At 40.6% G+C, this 22,726-nt stretch overlaps 1 protein-coding gene across 2 annotated transcripts in view; it reads right to left on the bottom strand.

The window, feature by feature from the left end:
• Positions 1–22,726, bottom strand: part of KIAA0232 — an 89,310-nt gene that overhangs the window by 56,195 nt on the left and 10,389 nt on the right. For both annotated transcript variants that reach the window (XM_082652825.1, XM_082652826.1), the window contains exon 2: positions 1,791–2,289. In XM_082652825.1, coding sequence (XP_082508951.1) covers positions 1,791–2,021 — 231 coding nt within the window. In that variant the 5' untranslated portion in view covers positions 2,022–2,289. The remainder of the gene's footprint in view (positions 1–1,790; positions 2,290–22,726) is intronic.

Genomic DNA, 22,726 nt, shown 5'->3' with positions numbered 1-22,726 from the left:
TTGGCACTGTGCGAGCCAGGGCTGAGCAGAAAAGGATTTTAGGGCCCTTTTAATTCCCTGTGGATTCTCCTTGTAATTCCAGACATGCTCTGTTTTCACTAACCTTTATCTGTCCTGTGTCCTAAAGATGAACCAGAACAGGGAGGATCAACACAGTAGGCCGCTGACAGCTGCCAAGACACCCACCCCCCGCCCGCCGCCACCCTACAGCGAACACAGAGACCAGAGGGATTCACAAACAGGTCTCATCACAGAAGTCTTCACTATAATCTTAATAGCAGGCCTATGTTTTCCCCCTTTTTCCATGTACTATAGCACCTAACACATAAATACTTTGTGCTAATATAGTTATTGGTGTTGATACTGTTAATACACAATTTTAAGAAGTAAAAAGTCTTATTAAACTCCTACTAAAAAACGATTTGTTTCCTACACGTACGTATTTACAACTGAAGTACATGATTTTTGAGTTAAGAGGAATATCTTCCTCATTTCTGGAAATAAAAATTCTTCTATGTTGGTAGATTTAACATGTTACTTGCCCTTAAAGTACATTTACTGGAAATATGATGGAAAATAATAGAGCTTTGGTAAGAAAATTATGCAAAATACTGACCGCCAAAATAACACACTTTCTGATTATTAGGTTTTAAGTCAACCCCCTCAAAGCCTTACTTGACCTAATAATCACCAGCCAGGGCAGTAAGCAACCTGGAAGCAGGGGAAATGTAGTTGTGTCCAGCTAGAAAGGATGCGGAACACCAGCAGTGGGAAATACTCTGCTCAACTGACATGTGACAGAATGTTAGGCACACTGTGAAACCCCCTGTATGTACAGGACTCTGAAACTGCTCTGTGGTTTGGAAGGTCAAAGCCAGATTCTTCCGTCAATGAAACTTTGCTCCTGTTTTCAGTGTTAGTAACAATGGTTTAAAACAACAACAACAAATACTGCCCACAAAACACTCCCTTTTTAAAAAGTTGTTTATCTTTTGGCCGTGACACAAGGCATGTGGGACCTTAGTTCCCCAACCAGGGATCGAACCTGTGCCCCCTGCAATGGAAGTGCGGAGTGCTAACCACTAGACCGCCAGGGAATTCCCAAAACACTCCCTTTTACATGAAATTTGTACCCAGAAGTCACCCAGAGCTCACTGGTTCAGTGCTGATGACTCTGCCTCCCTTTCAGCAAGCCTCACATTCAGGAGCTTCTCTTGGAGAGTGAGACTGAAGTTGAGATTTTTTTCAAGAACATAGATTTGGTTGCTTTCTTCACTTTAAGCACCTAAGTCAAGTAAAATGTATATTGGCCACTTTAAGGTTATATGCTTTACCAAAATTTTAAGTCTACTGATTCAAAACACACACTTTGATTAATAAGCAGTTTATCATCATTCTTAGAGATAAAATGAAATATTAAACTTTGGAATGTTAAGAAGTGTAACAGACCCAACGATGAAAACGTCTAATCACAATGTGGGGTCTTCCTAAATAGTAGAAACCAACATTCTGGAGCAGCGCTAACTCAAAGGCAGTGGGTCATCAAACTACTACCGTCTGTGACAAGATCCAGAGTCTGTGTCAGAATGCAATCAACATCAAGAAAATGTCAGAGAAAATGACTGAACCAAACTGTGTGTTTGGTAACGCGGCTCATCTATATTCACTGACAGCTTAAAAAGTTTGTGGACCCCAGCCGTCTAACTTGTGCTAGAATACGAAAGTGCTCTTTGAAGGAAAATGTAAACACAATCATAAATTTTCACAAAACATTTACAATATGTAAATACCTGTTCCTGCAGGTCGTAGTCATAGCTGTCATGCAGCAGAAGACTGAGGACGTATCGAGTATAAATCATGGCATCAATGCCACATTTCTCTAGCTCTTGTCCCAGCCAGGTCTGCACTGGACCCAAAGCATGAAGCAGAGACATTTCAGAGACAGATACAGGGCCTGGATAAGAGCTTGAGGAGCTTTCAGATGGTAAACCATCCACAACAACTGTACAGATAGGGCGCATGAATTTAGGTTGCTGACATCCTTAAAATGTGGAGCATTTTCTGCAGTGATGTTCTGTTGGTATCTGGAGGGGATTTTCACTCCAGTAAAAAGGAGAGATGCTTGACATCTAGGGTAAGCATTTATTTTTGCTGGCAGTCAGCCATCTAGAACTGAATTTCCCTCTTCAGGCATGACCAAAGAATCAACATCCTGATAGCAACATACATGTAGATGTGATTTTCTACTTTAATTTCACATTGAGGCCAAATGTAAGTCTCCAGCAGAACCTACAAAAATAAGAGAGAAAAAAGGTTTGTGTTATGTATAGATATAAATTACGTTATTGATCTTTTGAAAAAAATCCAAATGAACCATTCCTCTTTATTAAAATACCTTTGGTATCTTGGAACATTAATTTTTTTTTTTTTTTTACTGTAATCGCTGACATTTTAAACTAAGTGACATTTTAAACTTTTAAAAGTTTAATATCATTTAAAAGTAAGGAAAACTCAGAAATCTGTATTTTTGTACTCATGCTCAATTATACTGATGTTTATTTTGCTATGTCTCAAGGGACTGGACTTGTAAAATTTTGCTACGCTGAAAGAATTTATCTCGTAACAAATCACTAGCTCATTTTAAAGTAAAACAGAAACAAGCAGCTGAATGGTAATTTCATTGAAACACTGGTAAAAAAAAAATTAGGCCCGGGCTTCCCTGGTGGCGCAGTGGTTCAGAGTCTGCTTGCCGATGCAGGGGACACGGGTTTGTGCCCCGGTCCAGGAAGATCCCACATGCCGCGGAGCGGCTGGGCCCGTGAGCCATGGCCGCTGAGCCTGCGCGTCCAGAGCCTGTGCTCCGCAACGGGAGAGGCCACAACAGTGAGAGGCCCGCGTACCGCAAAAAAAAAAAAAAAAAAAAAAATTAGTCCCATAAACGTAAGTTTTACACAGGTAATCAATTTTTGTATGGCTAAAAACTTTGGACTGCTCATCACTTATTTCATAAAAATTAAGATGAAACACACATTTGTCTTATAGCCCTGCCAGGCAATAGTTATATCTATTTTAACTTTTCTTCTTATATACCTAGGTTGACTTTCTGATTACTTGTGATAGATGCCATTTTCCACTAAATTAATATACTTTCAATACGTCATACTAATCTAACAATGGCTTTATTAAGTCATAATATTCTTTATGCTAGAGTTCTGATTAATTTATGCCACTAGAAAATGAAAACTAACATAGTGATAGGTAAATCTCATTGGATCAGCTTTTGCATGAATTTTAGCAGATAATAAGAGGGTTACAAAAATGACCTTTTAAAAAGTATTAATAATTATTTTTAGTAAGAGCATCAAGTCAGAAAGACAGACACTCTTCACCAAAGATTTAATGCTCAGTTTCTTGCACTTCATCTAGAACTACACACTAAATGTTACAAACATTAAATATAAAGAAAATATGTTTAAATCCACCACAGGATGAAGTTACTAGATCAATGTATCACTAATATGTATTCTGCTACTTCCTAAAAATCTTCTCTATAATTCTTTTCTGAATTATAAAAACTAGATAAATTAAAGCAAAGATTTTCTATAACGTTTACTTGCTGAAATTTTCCAGCTGACTCCCAAAATTAAAACATTTTCCATAAATTGTTTAATACGTGTGGATCTCAGGATGCCAGACAGATCATCAATTAACCAATACCTTCACTTCTGGGGACATCACCTGAAGCGAGTGGATAGCCAGCACTCATTCAGTGAAGGTTGCACCAAGACAATGAGGAGACATGAAGCGGTGGCTGAAGGAAGTAGGTCAGAGAATCTAAGGCAGCTGGAGATCACAGGAAAAGTACCGAGAGGAGAGAGCTCTCCAGAGGAAAACACCAGATATCTGCAAAGGGCTGCTCCTAAGCCTTCAAAAGAGTGTTAATCGGGGCATGCATGTGAGGACCCAGCCACGTCACCGGAAAGGGTCATCATAAAGGAAAGGAGGAAACACGCCCTAAGGCTCAGCGTGGCTGGGGATGGTGCCTGTTTCCTACCAGCCAGACTGGAAAACCTCGTAATTCAGGGCACACTAGGTAGAGTGCTCAGAAGGGTCTCGACTTAGTAATGGGGAATAATTAGCCCTACACTAAACACTGCTCTGGACCTGCCTAACAAATCTTAAAATCAAGACCCAAAAGACCAAACTGTTTCCAACTATTTTCACTGTGGCCCCAGAACAAAGCTCAAGGGATACAAAATATCCACCACCCAAGAAGATAAAATTTACAAAGCTTGGCATCCAATCAGAAATTAGCATGCATGTGAGAACTCCCCAGCAGTCCAATGGTTAGGACTCCCATCTCACTGTCGAGGGCCTGGGTTCAATCCCTGGTACTAAGGGGAACTAAGATGCCACAAGACCCGCGGTGGTGGTGCGGTCTAAGTAAATAAATAGCAGGCATGCAAAGAAATGGGACACAAAGGGAATGGAAATGAAGAGAAAAATTAACTGAAACCAATCCAGAATCAACACAAAAGTTAGAATTAGCAGAAAAAGACTTTAAAAGTTATCATGATTATATTCCATATGTTTGAAAAGATATAAAATCAAATATCTAAAGATGAAAACTACAATGTCTGAGATTAAAAATATAGGACAGGACTAATGGCAGATCACACATTTGAGAAGAAAAGATTACTGAATCTTAAACCACACACATACACAAAACTATACAAAATGAAATATGGAGAGAAAAAGAAGTTCAAAAAATTAACAGCGCTTCAGTGAGCTGTGTGATAACTTTAAGAAATCTAACATACATGTAATTGGAAGAGAGAGAGAAGGACAGAAAAAAATATTTGAATAATGGCCAAAATTTTTCCAAAACTAATGAAAACCAAAACACACAGATCCAAGAAGTTCAATGAACTCTAAGCACAAGAAACATGTAGAAATCAACACATAATAAAACTATTCAAACCAGTAATAAAGTCGCCAGAAAAAAAAAGAAACATTAGGTAGAACAGAACAAAGATATGGATGACATCAGATTTCTTGATGGAAACCATGCAAATGAGAATGGGGCAAAAACACTTGAAAGTATTGAAAAAAAGAACCTGTCAACTGAGAATCCTGTACTCATCAAAAGTATATTTCAAAACAAAGGTGAAACAAACACTTCTTCAGACATGGAAAAACTGAAAGAATTCATCACCAGCAACCCTGCCCTAAAAGAAATGTCAAAGGAAGTCCTTTAGGCAGAAGGAAAATGATAGGACAAAATGTCCTATCCACACAAAGGAACAAAGAGCACTAGAAACATTAACTAAAATTTTCTTGTTATTTAAGTATCTTTAAAAGATAACTGAGGGACTTCCCTGGCAGTCCAGTGGTTAGGACTCTGCACTTCCAATGCAGGGGACGTGGGTTCTATTCCTGATCAGGGAACTAAAATCCTACACGCCTTGCTGCATGGCCAAAGATTTTTTAAAAAAAAAAAGAAAGAAAGAAAGAAAGAAAATAGATAACTGACCATTGAAACAAAAACAACAACGTATTGTGAGGTTAATTACATATGTATAAATAAAATGTATGACAACAACAGCATAAAGACCAGGAGTGGGAAACTGGAACACTATTATAAGGTTCTTATACATCACATTAAATGGTATGTTATCTCTTGAAGACTGTGATAAGATAGCTGTTAATAATCATAATAAATTTAAATGGCTTAAACAACCAATTAAAAGGCAGAGATGGGTCTTAAAACAACAAGTCCCAATTACAATATAGTAAAAATTCTACAATAAACATAAAGTCACAAATAGGTTAAGTAAAGGATGGGACTTCCCTTGTGGTCCAGTGGTTAGGAATCCGCCTGCCAGTGCAGGGGACACGGGTTCGAGCCCTGGTCCGGGAAGATCCCACACGCTGCGGAGCAGCTAAGCCCACGACCCACAACTGCTGAGCCTGTGTGCCACAACTACTGAAGTCTGAGTGCCTAGAGCCTCCACAACAAGAGAAGCCACCCCAATGAGAAGCCCATGTACCACAGTGAAGAGTAGCCCCCACTCTCTGCAACTAGAGAAAGCCCGCATGCAGTAAGAAAGACCCAACGCAGCCAAAATTTAAAAAAAAAAAAGTTAAAAAGAACATAGTTCTACATAACCAATAGGGCAAAGGAGAAATTAGAAAGTATTCTGAATTGAATGAAAATAAAAACACAACGTATCAATATTTTTAGGTTGCCACTAAAGCAGTATTTAGGGGAAAATTTATAGCACAAGGAGAGCCTATATTAGAAAAGGTCTCAAATCAGTTTTCATCTTAAGAAACTAGAAAAAGAAGAGCAAATGAAACCTAAGCTAAGCACAAGAGGGGAATAAAAGATGAGAGCAGAAATCAATGAAATAGAAAATGGAAAAACAATGAAACCAAAAGCTGGTTCTTTCAGACAAGATGGACCTCTAGCCAGACTGTTCAGGAAAGATAGAAGACAAATTACCAATATCAAGAATGAAACAGGTGAGATCACTACAGATTCTACAGATATAAAAAAGACAATAAGGGGATACTAGAAAAATTTTACACCAATAGAATAAACTTAGATGAAATGGACAAATTCCTTGAAAACACAAACTACCAAAGTTCACTCAAGAAGAAATAGAATTAATGGCCCTGTACCTATAAAAGAAATTGGGTTTACAGTTTAAAACTTTCCCACAGGGGCTTCCCTGGTGGCGCCATGGTTGGGAATCCACCTGCCAATGCAGGGGACACGGGTTCGAGCCCTGGTCTGGGAAGATCTCACATGCCACGGAGCGACTAGGCCCGTGTGCCGCAACTACTGAGCCTGCACTCTAGAGCCCGCGAGCCACAACTACTGGCCCCCACTCGCCACAGCTAGAGAAAACCCACACGCAGCAAACGAAGACCCAACGCAGCCAAAATAAACAACAAACAAACAAACAAAAACTTTCCCACGAAGAAACTTCCAGGCCCAGTTGGCTTAAAGGTGAATTCTACCGGATATTTAAGGAAAGTATAATGCCAATTCTATACAAACTCTTCTCAAAAATTGAAGAGGAGGGAATATTTCCCAAATCATGTTAAGAGGCCATCATTATCCTAACATAAAAACCAGACTAAGATATTATAAGAAAACTACAGACCAATATGGCTCACGAACACAGATGCAAAAATTCTAAACAAAATTTTAGGGAATTGAATCCAACAATATACATCAGATCCAGAGAGTACAGAGGTATCAGAAGAATGTCTTTAACGAAATGTATATAATTGTCTTTGCCAGAGAACTTCTAAAACTTAGTTTCGCTGCGAACAACTTAGTATAAGGCTTTTTTCCATTATTTAAATGAATAAAGGCCTTAAAAATTCACATATGACAGACCTGGTTCACTGTTAAGACTGATAAAGAAAAACTGTTTTAGTTTACTATGTTTACTTTAAAACATGGTATCAACCCAACCATGGGATTCTCTCTGTTGTCATTAAGAGATTTGGACAAATCAAAGGATTCAAGAAGTAGGTGAGATGCAGAAAAGAAAGCAAAACACATTGAACGCCCATGATCTCATCAAAGCCAGTTAAGACCTTCCCTTGCATCATTACCACTAACAGAACTCCTGCTGTGACTTGTTCAATAGCTGATGCCATATAATTTTTAAATTGTCCATATCCCTAGAGTCATTAGTGACTATATTTTGTTTTTACTCTCTACGTAGAACAGACTCAGAGGACTGAGGAAAAGAGAGGAAAGGCTGGTAAGTCTGGGAGTGTCAGCCTATGTAGTCATCTGGGCAGCACCTGTAACTGGACACCAATAACAAGGGTCTGAGACAGAAGCACCCCAAGCTGGCTTCCTCCTGTACCGTCATGACAGGTCTAAATGTTCCTGGAGCTCAAGAGTGTCCATTCTCCTTACTGTGAACATAAACTGTTAACAGATGGCCCAGGTATAAATATTGGGTCATAACTAAGCTTCCCCTCCCCTAAGCTGCAAGCCTTTGGTAGCAGAGCGAACATCTGACCGAACAAGAGGCTCTTTATTTTTAGTTCTGAACTGTTTCAGAAATAAAATTATCTGTTTAACTTACTTCAGGTGTGATCCACCACGTGGCCAAAACAATGGAGGGATCTGACAAGCACATGCAAAACCCACTTAACATTCACCTGGCAAGTTCAAGAACATGGCTGGCAAACACCCATATGTCAAACTCTGTCTATTCATCTTCATACTCATTCCAAATGTGAAGTTTAGTCAGTATGAAGTTAAACTGCATTTTAGTTTAACTTCTCTAAAAGGTTTTTTTTTTTTTTTTTTTTTTTTTTGCAGTACGCGGGTCTCTCACTGTTGTGGCCTCTCCCGTTGTGGAGCACAGGCTCCGGACGCGCAGGCTCAGCGGCCATGGCTCACGGGCCCAGCCGCTCCGCGGCATGTGGGATCTTCCGGACCGGGGCACGAACCCGTGTCCCCTGCATCGGCAGGCGGACTCTCAACCACTGCGCCACCAGGGAAGCCCTTCCCTTCATTTTTGATAATATATTGTTTTTAGGTTTTTAGGTTTGCTCAAAACTCATAAAAATTATTTCAAAAAGCATAATGTCTTTCTGACACGGTACATACAATATTATTTATGGATTGTTTTCTCAATTTACTTGTGTTACAGCACAACTGATGATAAAGAGCACCAGACAGTAAAAAGTTGTAAATCTGGCTTCTTCAGGCAAAATGTACTGAATAAAAGGTAGATCTCGTGAAGAAATATCTGTGCAGCTCTGTTCAAGCAATATATTCACTTGCTGAAGCATTCTTTTAGTCTCAGAACACTTTTTCTTTCTGCTCATATATACCTTTATTATAAAAGTTTTTTAAAGTATTCTTAAATATGAAAACAGAAGGGCACCCATACACAATTTCTCTACCCTAATACAATTCACTGTTAGTATTCTGGTGTGATTATCAGTGTTTTTTCCTTTGCAAAGAACTTAAAATTTTTCAATATTTCAACACGTTAAAAACAAATATATACTTTTGTATCCTGCATTTTTCACCTAGCATTATGTCATCCCAGTGTTGTTTTAGCGTCTTACTACACTGTCAGACACAGTAGTCACTAGTCACATGTGACTACTTACATTTAAATTAAAAATCAGCTCCTTAGCGACACCAGCCACATTTCAAGTGCTCAATAGCCACACATGGCTAGCAGCTTCTGTGCTAATATAAAGTATAGGACATTTCCATCATCACAGTTCTACTGGACAATGCTGGCAATGATTATGCTGGGCTAAACCAAGAACCGTTAGCTCTTTTCAAGAGTTCACCATGTCCTTCCTCATGTGCCTGTAGACTGTACGAGACACTCTTCCTTATACCCGGAAGGTAGGGTACCAACCACACTGTTATTTTGAGATATTTTGTGCCCGAGAGGAATCGTGTGAGGGAACTGGAAAAGATTTACCTTTATGTTTGAGAGGCCTCAAATGTCAACAAGTCAAATTTCGTTATGGTAGAATGCAACCATGGAAGGTTTAATGACGAAGCCAGACTGTTCAGAACGGCAAGAAGAGATGAAGCTTATCAACAGAGCAAAAAGAAAACTGAGAATAAATAGAATAGAGGGCCAACGGACAAAATTGGGAGGAAAGGTTATTTAGTCCAAGGAGGGTAGGTGTGTGGGCTTCCCTGGTGGCGCAGTGGTTGAGAGTCCTCCTGCCGATGCAGGGGACACAGGTTCGTGCCCGGGTCCGGGAGGATCCCACATGCCGCGGAGCAGCTGGGCCCGTGAGCCATGGCCGCTGAGCCTGTGTGTCCGGAGCCTGTGCTCCGCAACGGGAGAGGCCACAGCAGTGAGAGGCCCGCATACCGCAAAAAAAAAAACACCTGTGTCTAGCCAAATACTTTCCAAATCTAATGGGGGGAATGAGTTCCAAAGGAGAAAGTTTGGGAAATAAAACAATATTCATAACACCAGCAGGGAGGGTTGGGGAGGGACTCAACTCTAGTCAATTTCTAAACCCCCCCCCAGAAGGGAGTAACCCTCTAAGCCAGGGCTCTCACTCATTCTCTCACCACCCACACACCTACTGGAGGCTTACTGTGCACCAGGCACTGTGCACAGTGTTAGTGACACACAGACGGCGACCCTTGGGGTCTTTCCTTCGGGGTCACCACCCTGAATTAGTGGGCTTTGGTCTTCATCCTTAGGTAACCAATTTGGACTTCTTCCCACCGAAACCCACTGCCCTCCCTTTGACCCGGTATGGTACTTCTGCAAATTATGCCTTCACTCTATTTTTAACTGGTCCTTTTTCACTACAAATTTCATCAAAAAATGGTTAAAATGCTCCGTATTCATCAAAGGCCTACATTACCTGCAACTATCTTTTCATAATTCTTCAATTTGGGTGTCCATAGGATTTTCACATAAAGAAAAGCCTTTGAAGGGGAAGGGTAAAGGGTATAAGAGAGAAATAGACAAAAGAACATAGAAAAGAGAAGAGATGTCTGAAATAGTAAGCCTCTGGCTTTTATATTCTACTACTCTCACAAACTTCCTAAATAATACTTGCCAAGCAAACCAGAGAGTACACTCATACAATGAGATAGTTATACATATACACACAATCTTTACCTGTTAGTTTCAGATCTCAGTGCATCAATTTGGAACACAAGGTATTGCTTTTCTCTTTAGTAGGTAGCCTGGCTCCAGAGCCAATTTACGGCCAGAAGAGAAAATCCACAGAGAATCTATAACCTAACCTACAGCCCTATCACTGAAGACAGGACCAAGGGCTAAAAGCTGGTCTTGTACACCTGTTTAGCCACGTAACTGGAAAACGTATGGAAATGGACAATCAGACCTACAGTCTCTTCCCCATCTAGAAATGTATCAAGTCCTAGGAAATGAATAAGGCTCCATTTAAAAACAACATAATCAATAAATCTTGTGTGGGACATGAGTTCCTTCTGTGCAAATAGGAAGAACTGCATGACAGATTAAGAAATTCCATTTTTACTACAGGTTATCAGAAATGAACTGATAAGTGTATATTCTCCAGTAACAAATAAAATCAATTTTTTTCATAAATGTAGGATTGTTCTTATAGATAAGACTACTACTTGATAGTAACAGGAACTAGCAGGTGTCTTAATAAATTACAGGCATGTAGCAGACCTAGGCCAATATCTATGTTTAAAAGATAAGAGAAAAGGAAGAACCAACTATATGAAGATAAAGTATAGGTGAAAGCACTCAGTTCTACATAAGAATCAGAAGTACTAAACAGACTTCCATTAAAGCAAAACAAATGAGATGTAGATCAAGTGTGTAATGAGAATGAATAAAAGGGAAGAGCTTTCCATCCAGCTTGGATGAATTCCCCTCTACTGACCGTGCTGTTGTCAAATGCTTACAGAAATGAGAGTTTGGATCAGCTTCTATGTTCTTATAGCTTTAACTGGGCTGAATATTGAGGAGATGAACTGCTTATGTAAAGTAACATTGCTTTATCTCTAACTTTTACTTGACGGGCAGTTATTTGCTGATTCATACTCATCTGTTAATATTTCTGGTTTGAAAAGCTGAACTGCCTTTCAAAGGTTATAATTTCTTTGCAGGTTATCACAGTACAGTAACCAATGAGGTGTTTAGTTCAAGATCTATTAGATGTCAGAATTCTTTAGCAGGGCTACAAAACGATAGTTTTTATGCCTTCAAAAAAGTCCTATGGAAAAAAAAAAAAAAAAAAAAAAGTCCTATGGAGATTTTTTTAAATGCCCTTTTTCCCTAAAAGGGGAAAACTTCACGTCACACAGTTTACAGGATAAAAAAACACGCATGAAGCCATTTGGGTCAAAAGTGAGGGGGAAACGTATACACTTACATCTGAAATAAAGAAACAGTGTAAAAGATTACAAACCAGCTACCAAACAAAATCCAAAAATCAAAACATAGTTCACTATTATGAAATTCTAGAAAGCTTTTAGAAAAATTGTTGGAAAAGTGATGGAACAACTAAATTTTAGAAACCTAAAAACTTCAATTAGGAGAAACTTAAATTGATCTTCACTCTAAGAAATGCAAATTTTCACAAGCCCAAAGCAAGTTTATTTGGAAACAAAAAATTAAAACAAGTAGATTTTCAGAATTGTTGAAAATGCAAAAAGCTCTAACATGATGAAACCCATTTCGTCAAGGATGAAACACTTTATCAAGTAAAATACTAGATCATTGTGTACTAAAATAATTTTTCAAAGTGATATTGTTGCTTGTCAAAATGTCTGTGCATTAAAATTTTACAGCTTTCAACTTCTCATCTCAAAACTACAAAGTGATCTGTCTTCTGAGTTTCAATGAGTGGGGGAAAAAAAATGGCCTGAAATTCTACAACTCACTGGTAAGACAGTGGGTCAATTCTTTTTTGTAGTTACTATTAAAAGCCATAATCTAAGTAATACATATTACAATTCTCTAAAATGAACTTAGGTAATAAGCAATACTTTGGTGATGTTTTAGTATCTGTTAATAAGAGATACCTAATTCAGTATAAAAATTTTATATGGATTATCAGACTCATATCCAACTAGTTATAAATTTTAAAGAATCAGAATAAAATTCTCTTTGATCTTGCAAAAAGATATATATTTGAGAACTCAAAATATGTTCAAAGTACATATTTTCATTTTGCATCCATTAATTATTCAATACATGCTTCAAAGATTAAATCAAGTTTTTAGATGTGACTTTTTTTTAGCTTTAAAAATGATCTTTTTTTTAGCTTTAAAACTGATTTTTTTTAACTTTTTATTTTATATTGGAGTATAGCCGATTAACAATGTTGTGATAGTTTCAGGTGCACAGCAAAGGGACTCAGCCACACATATACACGTATCCATTCCCCCTCAGACTTCCCTCCCATCCAAGCTGCAGAGTTGAGCAGAGTTCCCCGTGCTCTACATTAGGTCCTCGTTGGTTAATCCATTTTAAATACAGCAGCGCACACCTCTTGATCCCAAACTCCCTGACTATCCCTTCCCTATCCTCCCCCACCCCCAACCGTAAGTTCCTTCTCTAAGTCTGTGAGTCTGTTTCTGTTTTTTAAATAGGTCTATTTGTATCATTTCTTTTTAGATTCCCCATTATCGTACCGTATTTCTCTTTCTCTGCCTGACTTACTTCACTCAGTACGACAATCTCTAGGTCCATCCATGTTGCTGCAAATGGCATTATTTCATTCTTTTTAATGGCTGAGTAATATTTCATTGTTTATATACCACTAGATGTGACTCTTAACATAACGACAGTTATCATGTTGCTGCAAATGGCATTATTTCGTTCTTTTTAATGGCTGAGTAATATTTCATTGTGCTTATACCACTAGATGTGACTCTTAACATAACGATAGTTATAGCTCCTAGGCAGCTATTTAAATGAACAGTGTCATCATTTAAAAGATAACCTGCCACAGTTTCCCCAAGGTGTATTCCAGGTGATATAAAAATGTATTACTTTTGTTATAGAACTTCTTCTTTTTGCATAAATTAGGGAAATACCAGAGCTGAAACAAAAGCAGGTTTGTTTATTTTAGGACATCTTGAAACTTTTAATATGGTAATGTGCCTGTGGAACCTCCCTGAAGGAAACAAAGTAGAGAGCATTTTCCATACTTGTTAAGGATCCTTTCTGTGTTCCTCAGAATATGCTTTGGTAAACATAATCTTCTAACCAGAAAGAATTAACACTTTCTCTAAGGTCCACATTATAAGCAAGACATAGATCACCTAGGGTCCTTACAGTCTCAACTTCCCAGGGTTGAAAAGTTAAACTGAAGATATAATTTTAGGAATGAGACCATTAAGTATATCCTTCTCCTTGTCTTTAAATAATCTGCATAAATTGTACTGTTCTATACAGTAAAATCAATCAGTACTCCATTTTTTAATAGTGTCAGAAACTTCCAGAATCTCCCTTTTCCCCTGGGCATGCCTCACCCTCATTTGTTATCTTTGATTACATACACCTGGAGGCTCTTGACTCCTCAATGCATTCTCTGCCCCACTGCAAGGGCAGGGTCCACTGTGACCTACCTACCTACATGACATGCGCAGCAGCAAGGCAGGCACCTGAATATTATGCGGGTGCCTACAGCCACTGAAATGGTCTTGAGTTGTTCCTATTTCACAGAACAACCAAGCTATCTTTTAGTGGATCAAGACAGACATCTGACAACAGGATGTTCATAGCAGAGCCACCACCAAGAGTGAATCCAACTGACCAGTGGATCTACAATGGAGGAAAGAGGATGGCGCTCAGAGGGCACACTCCTGGGGCTGGTGAAGACGCAAGCTAAACACAAAGTACCTGTATTTAACAAACTTTTGCTGGATATCAGGCACAGCTGCTAAAAAATTTAGAAATGCTACCAAATTTAAGTGTACTTTGAGGCATTCCTGAATCTGGGAAACATGAGAAGCCCTACTACACTTGGAGCCCAAGTGACTACTTACGTATGGAATTCTCCCTAGATCGATGAAATAGACATACTCTCCGAACCTAAAATATAAGTACTTTAAAGACAGGTTAGGGCTTCCCTGGTGGCACAGTGGTTAAGAATCCGCCTACCAATGCAGGGGACACGGGTTCCAGCCCTGATCGGGGAAGATCGCACATGCCGCAGAGCAACTAAGCCTGTGCCTGCGCACTAGAGCCCGTGAGCCGCAACTACTGAAGCCCGTGCACCTAGAGCCCATGCTCTGCAACAAGAGAAGCCATGCGCCGCAACTAGAGAAAGCCGCGCAGAACAACAAAGAGCCAAAGCAGCCAAAAGTAAATTAAAAAAAAAAAAAAAAAGACAGGTTAACAATGCAACATTCCTGAAAAATATATTTAAAATACTGTACGCAGCCAAGTATGATACTCAACAAAGGTGATACGTTTGAGATTGGAATTTTACACTAATTAAAACTCTTCCCCTCAAAAAAACAGACTAAAAGACTATCTACAGAGCCCAATACAGGTCAAAACTCTTTAAAACTTCACAGATATGTTCAAATCGTAAGTATTACGTTACAAAGGTAAATGTAAAGGAAGGAAAAAATCAGCAGAAATATTAAGCAGCATGGTTCAGAAAGGCATATAAACAAAGATGCAAGAAAAATAGTTAACTATCCAAACACTAAACAAAAAAATCAACTTTCAAACAACTCATGTCAAATATGAAATTGATTATTCCTTTCTTATAGATTCTGGTCAAGTTTTCTGTCATGTGAAATAGCTGATTTGGGGGTTAGTAATGAGTATTCTACTCAGATGAATATGAAATTAAACAACTCTAAAAAGAAAGAGATTATCATCCCTTGAAATATTTAATAAATTAGAGTAATCTTGTTCTAATGCATCTTTCAGGTACCAGTAATTATAACTACTGGAGTGACTTTTACCTAGAGTTGTGTTACAGACCCTATGAACATTTATGTTTCAACTATTCAATGACAATGTTAAAGATCTGTGTAACTTATGCAAATGTCACCATCTACAAATCAATTCTCCTACTTTGACCTCTCAGTCTAATATTCCCAACTACCCAGAGGATATTTCCATTTGAACGTAAGTTAGCTAGGCCTCAATTTACACAAGAGTTGCACATACATGCAACTCATTTTTTTTTAAGATTTTTTTTTGATGTGGACCATTTTTTTTAAGTCTTTATTGAATTTGTTACAATATCGCTTCTGTTTTATGTTTTGCTTTTTGGCCAGGAGGCATGTGGAATCTTAGCTCCCCGACCAGGGATCGAACCCACATCCCCTGCACTGGAAGGCGAAGTCTTAACCACTGGACCGCCATGCACTCATATTTAACTGTTATCCTTCCTTCAATGTTCTGTCATTCTTTCCCTGAGATAATCTCACATCAATTAATTTCATTCTTCTGCGCTCCCTACATCACCAATCTACTTCGCCTTGCTCTATACCTGAATCACCACTGTGTATCCTATTATGTTCCAGCAAAATCCCCTTTGTGTCCTTATGTCCTTGGGGGAGGGATGAAGATGAAGCACAGCACAGCCAACACCACCCAGGCCTCCTACAAAGCTAGCTAACTAGTGCTCTGGCCTGATGGTTGCTCAGAATAATGAAACTCTGAGAAAGCGTTAACTGAAATAGAAGGATGCCTCCCCAGGGATCTGTGATCTTTACTAGAGGAGCAACTGAAGTTAGGAAGGGAGATGGTCACTATTAGGTGCCAACTTGACTGGGCCATGGGTGCCCAGATATCTGGCACAATTTTAGGTGCCAACTTGACTGGGCCATGGGTGCCCAGATATTTGGTAAACGCGTTTCTGGGCTGTGTCTGTGAGGGTGTTTTCTAGGTGAGATTAGCATTTGAATTAGTAGACTAAGTAACACAGACAGCCCTCCCCGACACAGGTGAGCCTCACCCAGTCCACTGAAGGCCGGAGTACGACAGGAGTAAGAAAGAATTCTCTTTCTCTCTGTCCGTCTTTGAACTGGAATACTGGTCTTCTCCCGCCTTCAGACGGAACTGGAGGTACCCCATCAGCTCTCCGGGGTCTCACGCTTCCACGCACAGGCTGGAACTACACCATCAGCTCTCCTGGGTCTGGACTTCTCCGGCTCCACAATCACATGAAACAGTTCCTTATCTCCCCACCCTCCACCCCACCCCTATCCCATTGGTTCTGCTTCTCTGGAGGACCCTGACTAACACAATCACTTAAGACAGAGCAGGCCTGTCTCTTTCATCTGTCTTCTAACGGAGCCTACTAGTGGTATTAACGTTTGCTTTTATTACAGGTAAAACATCTACGCACATAACGCTTTTCAGTTATAAAACACAAAAAGGTAGTTAGTACCACCCAGCCTAGAACACATTACCATTTATTTGTCCACCTCCCCACCCCGTCCCACCCCATCCCACTGCCTCCCCATCCAACAGTGGCTACTAACCTCTGTCATTTCTTTGATTGTTTTAAAAGACAAAACTTGTCACAAATGCAGATTTGCTTAAACAATATATTTTTCAGTTGTATTTATTCTTGAGCTCTGTAAAAATGGTATTACAATGTATATAATCTCCTGGGACTTCCTTTTTTTACTCAGCATATGTTTCCAAAATTCACTCATGTTGTATGCAGAAGTTTATTCACTTTTACTATTTTATAATACTCCATTGTATAAATACCATATTTCATTCAATCTCCTGTCAATGAACATTTGAGTTGTTTCCAATTGCTATTATAAACACAACAGCTATGAACAGTCTGGTATATGGCTCTTGGTACACATTTCTCCTGAAGATATATACCCAAAAGTGGGACTGTCAAGTTATAGGATACACAAATGCTGAACTGTGCAACATAATGTAAAATTATTTCCCAAAGAGATCATACCAGTACTGCACTCCAATCAGCAATGTATGTAAGTTATCCCTTAATCTACATCCTCTCTAATACATGGTACTCAGAGACGTGAATCTTTGTCACTGTAGTGAATGTAAAAAAAGAAAAATAGCTCATGGAGATTTAATTTGCATTTCCCTTATCATTAGTGACAAGCACCTTTTCATATACTTATTGGCTATGATTCTTCATATCTGAACTACTTGTGCACAGTTTTTACTCATTTTTCTGTTGAAATGTTTCTTTTTTGTGGCCTTCTAGAAGTTCTTCATATAATGGACACTAATCCCTCACCAGTTATATATGCCAGAAGTATTTTTCCCAGTGTGTGGCTCATCATTTTCTTTATGCTATCCTTTGATAAAAAATTCTAACTTTAATATGCTGAGTTTATCAATCTTCCCTTTTTATGGCTGGCACTTTATGTGCCTTAAAGACTTTGCTACTCAAAGTGTGGTGCATGCACCAGCAGCATCAGCATTCCCTGGGAGCTTGTTAGAAATGCAGACTCTGGGACTTCCCTGATGGCGCAGTGGAGTGCACTCCCAATGCAGGGGGCCCAGGTTTGATCCCTGGTCAGGGAACTAGATCCCACGTGCATGTTGCAACTAAGAGTTCACATGCCATAACTAAGGAGCCCACCTGCCTCAACTAAGACCCGGTGCAACCAAATAAATAAATAAAAAGATTAAAAAAAAAGAAATGCAGACTCTAAGACGTCACTCCAGATCCACTGAATCAGAATCTGCATTTTATCACATCCCCCAGATAACACATATACTTTAAAGTTTGAGAACACTGTCTTCAGATATCCTTCCTTACCTCAAGATCAGAAAGATACTTGTCTGCATTTTCGTCTGAAAGTATTCAAGTTTCTCTTCTCGCATTTGTGGCAGACTGCAATACTATTGTTCCCAACTAGCCTTTTCCTTCCCTTATCCATCCCTTTACCCAGCAGGTCTCTACTGTCACCACGGGACAGACTGGCAGCACCTCCCTGAAGCCTCAGTACATGCCCCTGCACTGCTCCCTATGACTGGTCAGACATAACATACACCAGGTCCAAAAAGATGCTTTAAAAGTGATCATGGGAGCTTCCCTGGTGGCACAGTGGTTGACAGTCCACCTGCCGATGCAGGGGACACGGGTTCGTGCCCCGGTCCGGGAGGATCCCACATGCCGTGGGGCGGCTGGGCCCGTGAGCCATGGCCGCTGAGCCTGCGCGTCCGGAGCCTGTGCTCCGCAACGGGAAAGGCCACAGCAGTGAGAGGCCCGCGTACCGAAAAAAAAAAAAAAAAAAAAATTAATCATGGGATTCAGCCTGGCCTCTTCTGGTATCACAGAACAGCATGGGCCCCAGAATGAGAAGACACCTAAAACAGAGCCACAGCAGCCAGTATGTGATGTGAACCAGGAAGAAATGTTTGATGTTTTAAGTCACTGAGATTTGGGGTTTTGGTCATCAAAGTACAACCTTGTAAAGTCTAATAAAATACTCAAGTCCTTAACCCATCCACAAGTTACCTATGTCTAGAATTAGTGAAGTGGAATTGTGAAGAAGGCATCTAATTTCATTTCTTTTCTACAAGGAAAATCAACTGTCCAGCATCACTTACGGATCAGCCCTGCACCCCCATCTGTAGCACCACTTCTCTCCTGTATCAAAGTTCCACATAATCACAGGTCTTGTGCTCAGTATACTCATCCCACGCCAGCACCATGCTGTATTCATCACTAGACCTTTCCATGAAGTCTCGAGATTTTTCTCCAGAGGTGTCTTCCCAATCTTGGCCCTTTGCTTTTTCTTATAATTTTAGAATCAAGCATCACATTCTATGAGAAACCCTACTGGGATTTTAATTGGAAATGCATTACATATACAGATCAATCTGAGGAGAACTGACTGCTTTGCAGTACTGAGCAAGGGCCATTTCTCCATTGAACTGGATCTCCTTTTATGTCCTTCAAATAAGTTTTAATTTTCAACACACAGACCGTGGCTATTAGATTTACTCCCAGATACTAGGTTACAGATTCTCTTAGGTCTTCTACACAATCATTGTCTGCGTATGACAACAGTTTTGTGTTCCCAGCATTCCAATCCCATTAACGCTGTTCTCTCCTTGTGTGGGCTGGTGCTCGGGACCACGGTGAGGAGAAGTAGTATCAGTGGGGCACCCTTTGTCTTGTACAAGATTATACAGGAAATGTTTCCACACCCTCACTAAGACAGATGTCTCTCTAAGTTTTCTGTAGACATTCTTTATTAGTTAAGAACATTTCCTTCTACTTGACATTTGCTAAGATCACAGATATAGCTCAGTCACCTATATCTAGAATTAGTGAACAAAGATACTTTCTTCCTTATAACATAAGTGTGGTTTTCTTCCAGCAACGGCAGAAGCAGCTTACGTTTACTGAATCCTTACTATCTATGTGTTCCCTTTTTACAGATGATGAAAATGAAACTTAGGAAATTAATTTCCCCAAACAGCAAGAAAAGAGGAAGAGTTCGGATATGAAAGCAGACTGAGCTAACGCCAGGGTCAAGCTCTTCACCACCACAGACCATCTGATAACAACTTGCAACAACCCAGAAGGATCCTTCTGGCCCCAAAGGGGACGACTTTAACAGCAATGGTCTCATCTAACTCTGGCTTTCCAGGAATTACACACTTTCCTCTAATGGAGTCCAATATGACCACGGATTCTGTAAAGGGTCCTTCAAATCATCAAAGCAGGGCAAATCAACAGGGGAAAGAGAGAAGTAGCATAAAATGAGATAAGAATTTAAATTCACATTAAATAGGTTTCACATTTTTGAGAATGAGCTATTGCTCTGAGGACCTCAATGTCACTGATAAATACTTGAAAACAGGCAGACAGATGGCTAAAGAAAACCAAGGAAGTCTCAACCACACCAAGAAAAGAGCAGGTTAGCATCAAAACCACGTGAAATAACGTAAGTTTAAGGAAACCAGCGTGTCTAACCTGGCACAGAAAAGCTTACGGCGAACTGTAACTCTGTTCACCACCCGAGCCCACCCCTGCCACATATACATACACATTACATACACAGTGGGGAGGGGTGAGGGGAGTCACAAAGGGGACAGACTTATCCTGTATTTCTCCAGAAGGCTAACCAATGAATCAAATCAAATCAATCAAAAATTTTCTAAGAAAAATACTGTCCAACTGTGGCAGATGCTGTGATGTACCAGCCAGACCCGCAACTGAAGGACACGTTGCCAGCTGCTGGGAGTGCTGTGCCAGCCCCTCAGGGACTGCCTCAGCTGCAGGGAGCTGTCCCTTCCAGCGTCCTGACCCTTCCCAGGACCGCCCCACATCTGATGACTGACTGAGAGTACACAGGTCCAACCTGGGGCAACTCTGAAGGGCTGTTCTAGCTCCACAGCTCCCCATGGGGGGCGCCAAGGCTGTGACTGGGCCTGCAAAGCAGCCCAGCTTCTCCCTTCCTTCTGCAGGTTCTGCAGGTGTGGCCCCCAGGCGTACTTTTTTTTTTTTTTAATATTTTTTTTAAATATCTACTTCTTTATTTGGCTGTGCCGGGTCTTAGTTGCAGCACGTGGGATCTTTGACCTTCATTGCAGCATTCGGGCTCTTTAGTTGCGGCGTGCGGGATCATTTAGTTGCGGCATGTGGGATCTAGTTCCCTGACCAGGGATCAAACCCAGGCCCCCTGCGTTGGCAGAACAGTACCTTAGCCGCTGGACCACCAGGAAGTCCCTCCCAGGGGTACTTCCTAATCAACATTCTGCATGCTAAACTATCTGCAGCTGCTTTCCAGAGAACCCACCTACCAAAGAACTCATAAAGGAACCAACTGCCCCATCAGATTCACGACCCCCTTAATCATAGTTAAATATCAGAAACAACCACCATTTGGTGTATGTTTACTCTGTGCAAGACACAGTGGGGGACACAAGGCAGCTTAACCTGGAAGGTAATGGTGGCATGTTGTCTAGTAATTTTAAAGCTAAGAGAATGTGATTTCAGCACATGCATGAAATGATCATCCTCACACATCGTTTGCTCTGCAGAAAAACCAGGATCCACCATTCCACTCTATGGAAACTCTACGTTTTATGTTTAAGAACATGAATATGCTTATCAAAGCTCTAGGCAACGTAATCACTTTCAATTAGTAACTCTTCTTCGTTCTCTTACAAGCACTACTCATTTTCAATCTACCTCTGTTCAGGCCCTAATCCAATGACTGATGTCATTATAAGAAGAAGAAAATGTGGACAAAGACACACAGAGAATGTCACACAAAGACAAAGGCGAAGACTGGACTGCTGTGCCTACAAACCAAGAAATGCCAAAGACTGCCAGTAACCACCAGAAGTGAGGAGAGGGACACAGAGCAGGTCCTCCCTCAGAACCTCCAGAAGGAACCAACCCTGCTGACAACATCTGGACTGCAGACTTCTGGCCTCCAGAACTGAGAGAGGACGTCTGCTGTTCTCAGCCGCCTAGCTCGTGGCACTTCATTACAGCTGCGCCAGGAAACGATACAGCACCTCTGCAGCACTCCCCACCCCACCATGACTGCAACTGCATTTATTCTCCCACAACTTTTACCTTGGCACTAAGTATACAGGGATGTGACAGCGGGGAGCATCGGAAGCGTGCCGGCTTCACGTTCAGAGATGGGTCTGCTAACCCAGTGTTGTGCAAACATTTCTCAAAGCAGCAGAACCCAGTACCATATCTGAGACAGGCTGAAGGAGCAGAGGTGAGGGGGGGGCCTGGCCAAACACGCCTCCCCGTCACCCCATCCTCTGCCTCATGCCCTAAGTACCTGGGCTCTCTAGAATTCTTTTCTTCATCCGTTCATTCAATAAGTCTTTGAGCACCTACTTTGTGCAGACACTGCTTTCACAGCATGAACAAACACTGAGCTCAACCAAACCTCCTCATTTTATGGATTAAGAAACTTAAACATGTATTCGGGGTCCCAGGTGAGTCAAGACCAGGGCCACTGTGGGCCTAGGTCCGAAACTGGTGCCCTTTCCATCGCACCATCCACCCCTCATCTAACCTGTAGCCTTGCCATCAGATAATTGTAAAGAAACAAAGCCAAGTCTTCCTACTTTGCATTTAGCGTCTCCTTTGAATCAGTTCCTGGTTCAGCCATCTCTGCTCACTGTCCCCACAGGCACAGAGGCATCTCGAGAAGCTGACAGACCTGACTCCCAAGCCAGAGAGAAAGGGAGACCAGCCCTGCCCCACCGCAGCCAGTGCAGACTGCAGG

The sequence above is a fragment of the Grampus griseus genome (genome assembly GCF_964374135.1).
Source record: "Grampus griseus genome assembly, chromosome: 4".
Classification (NCBI taxonomy): Eukaryota; Metazoa; Chordata; class Mammalia; order Artiodactyla; family Delphinidae; genus Grampus; species Grampus griseus.
Note: the sequence above shows the minus strand (reverse complement) of the source record. Positions and strands in the feature narration are given on the sequence as shown.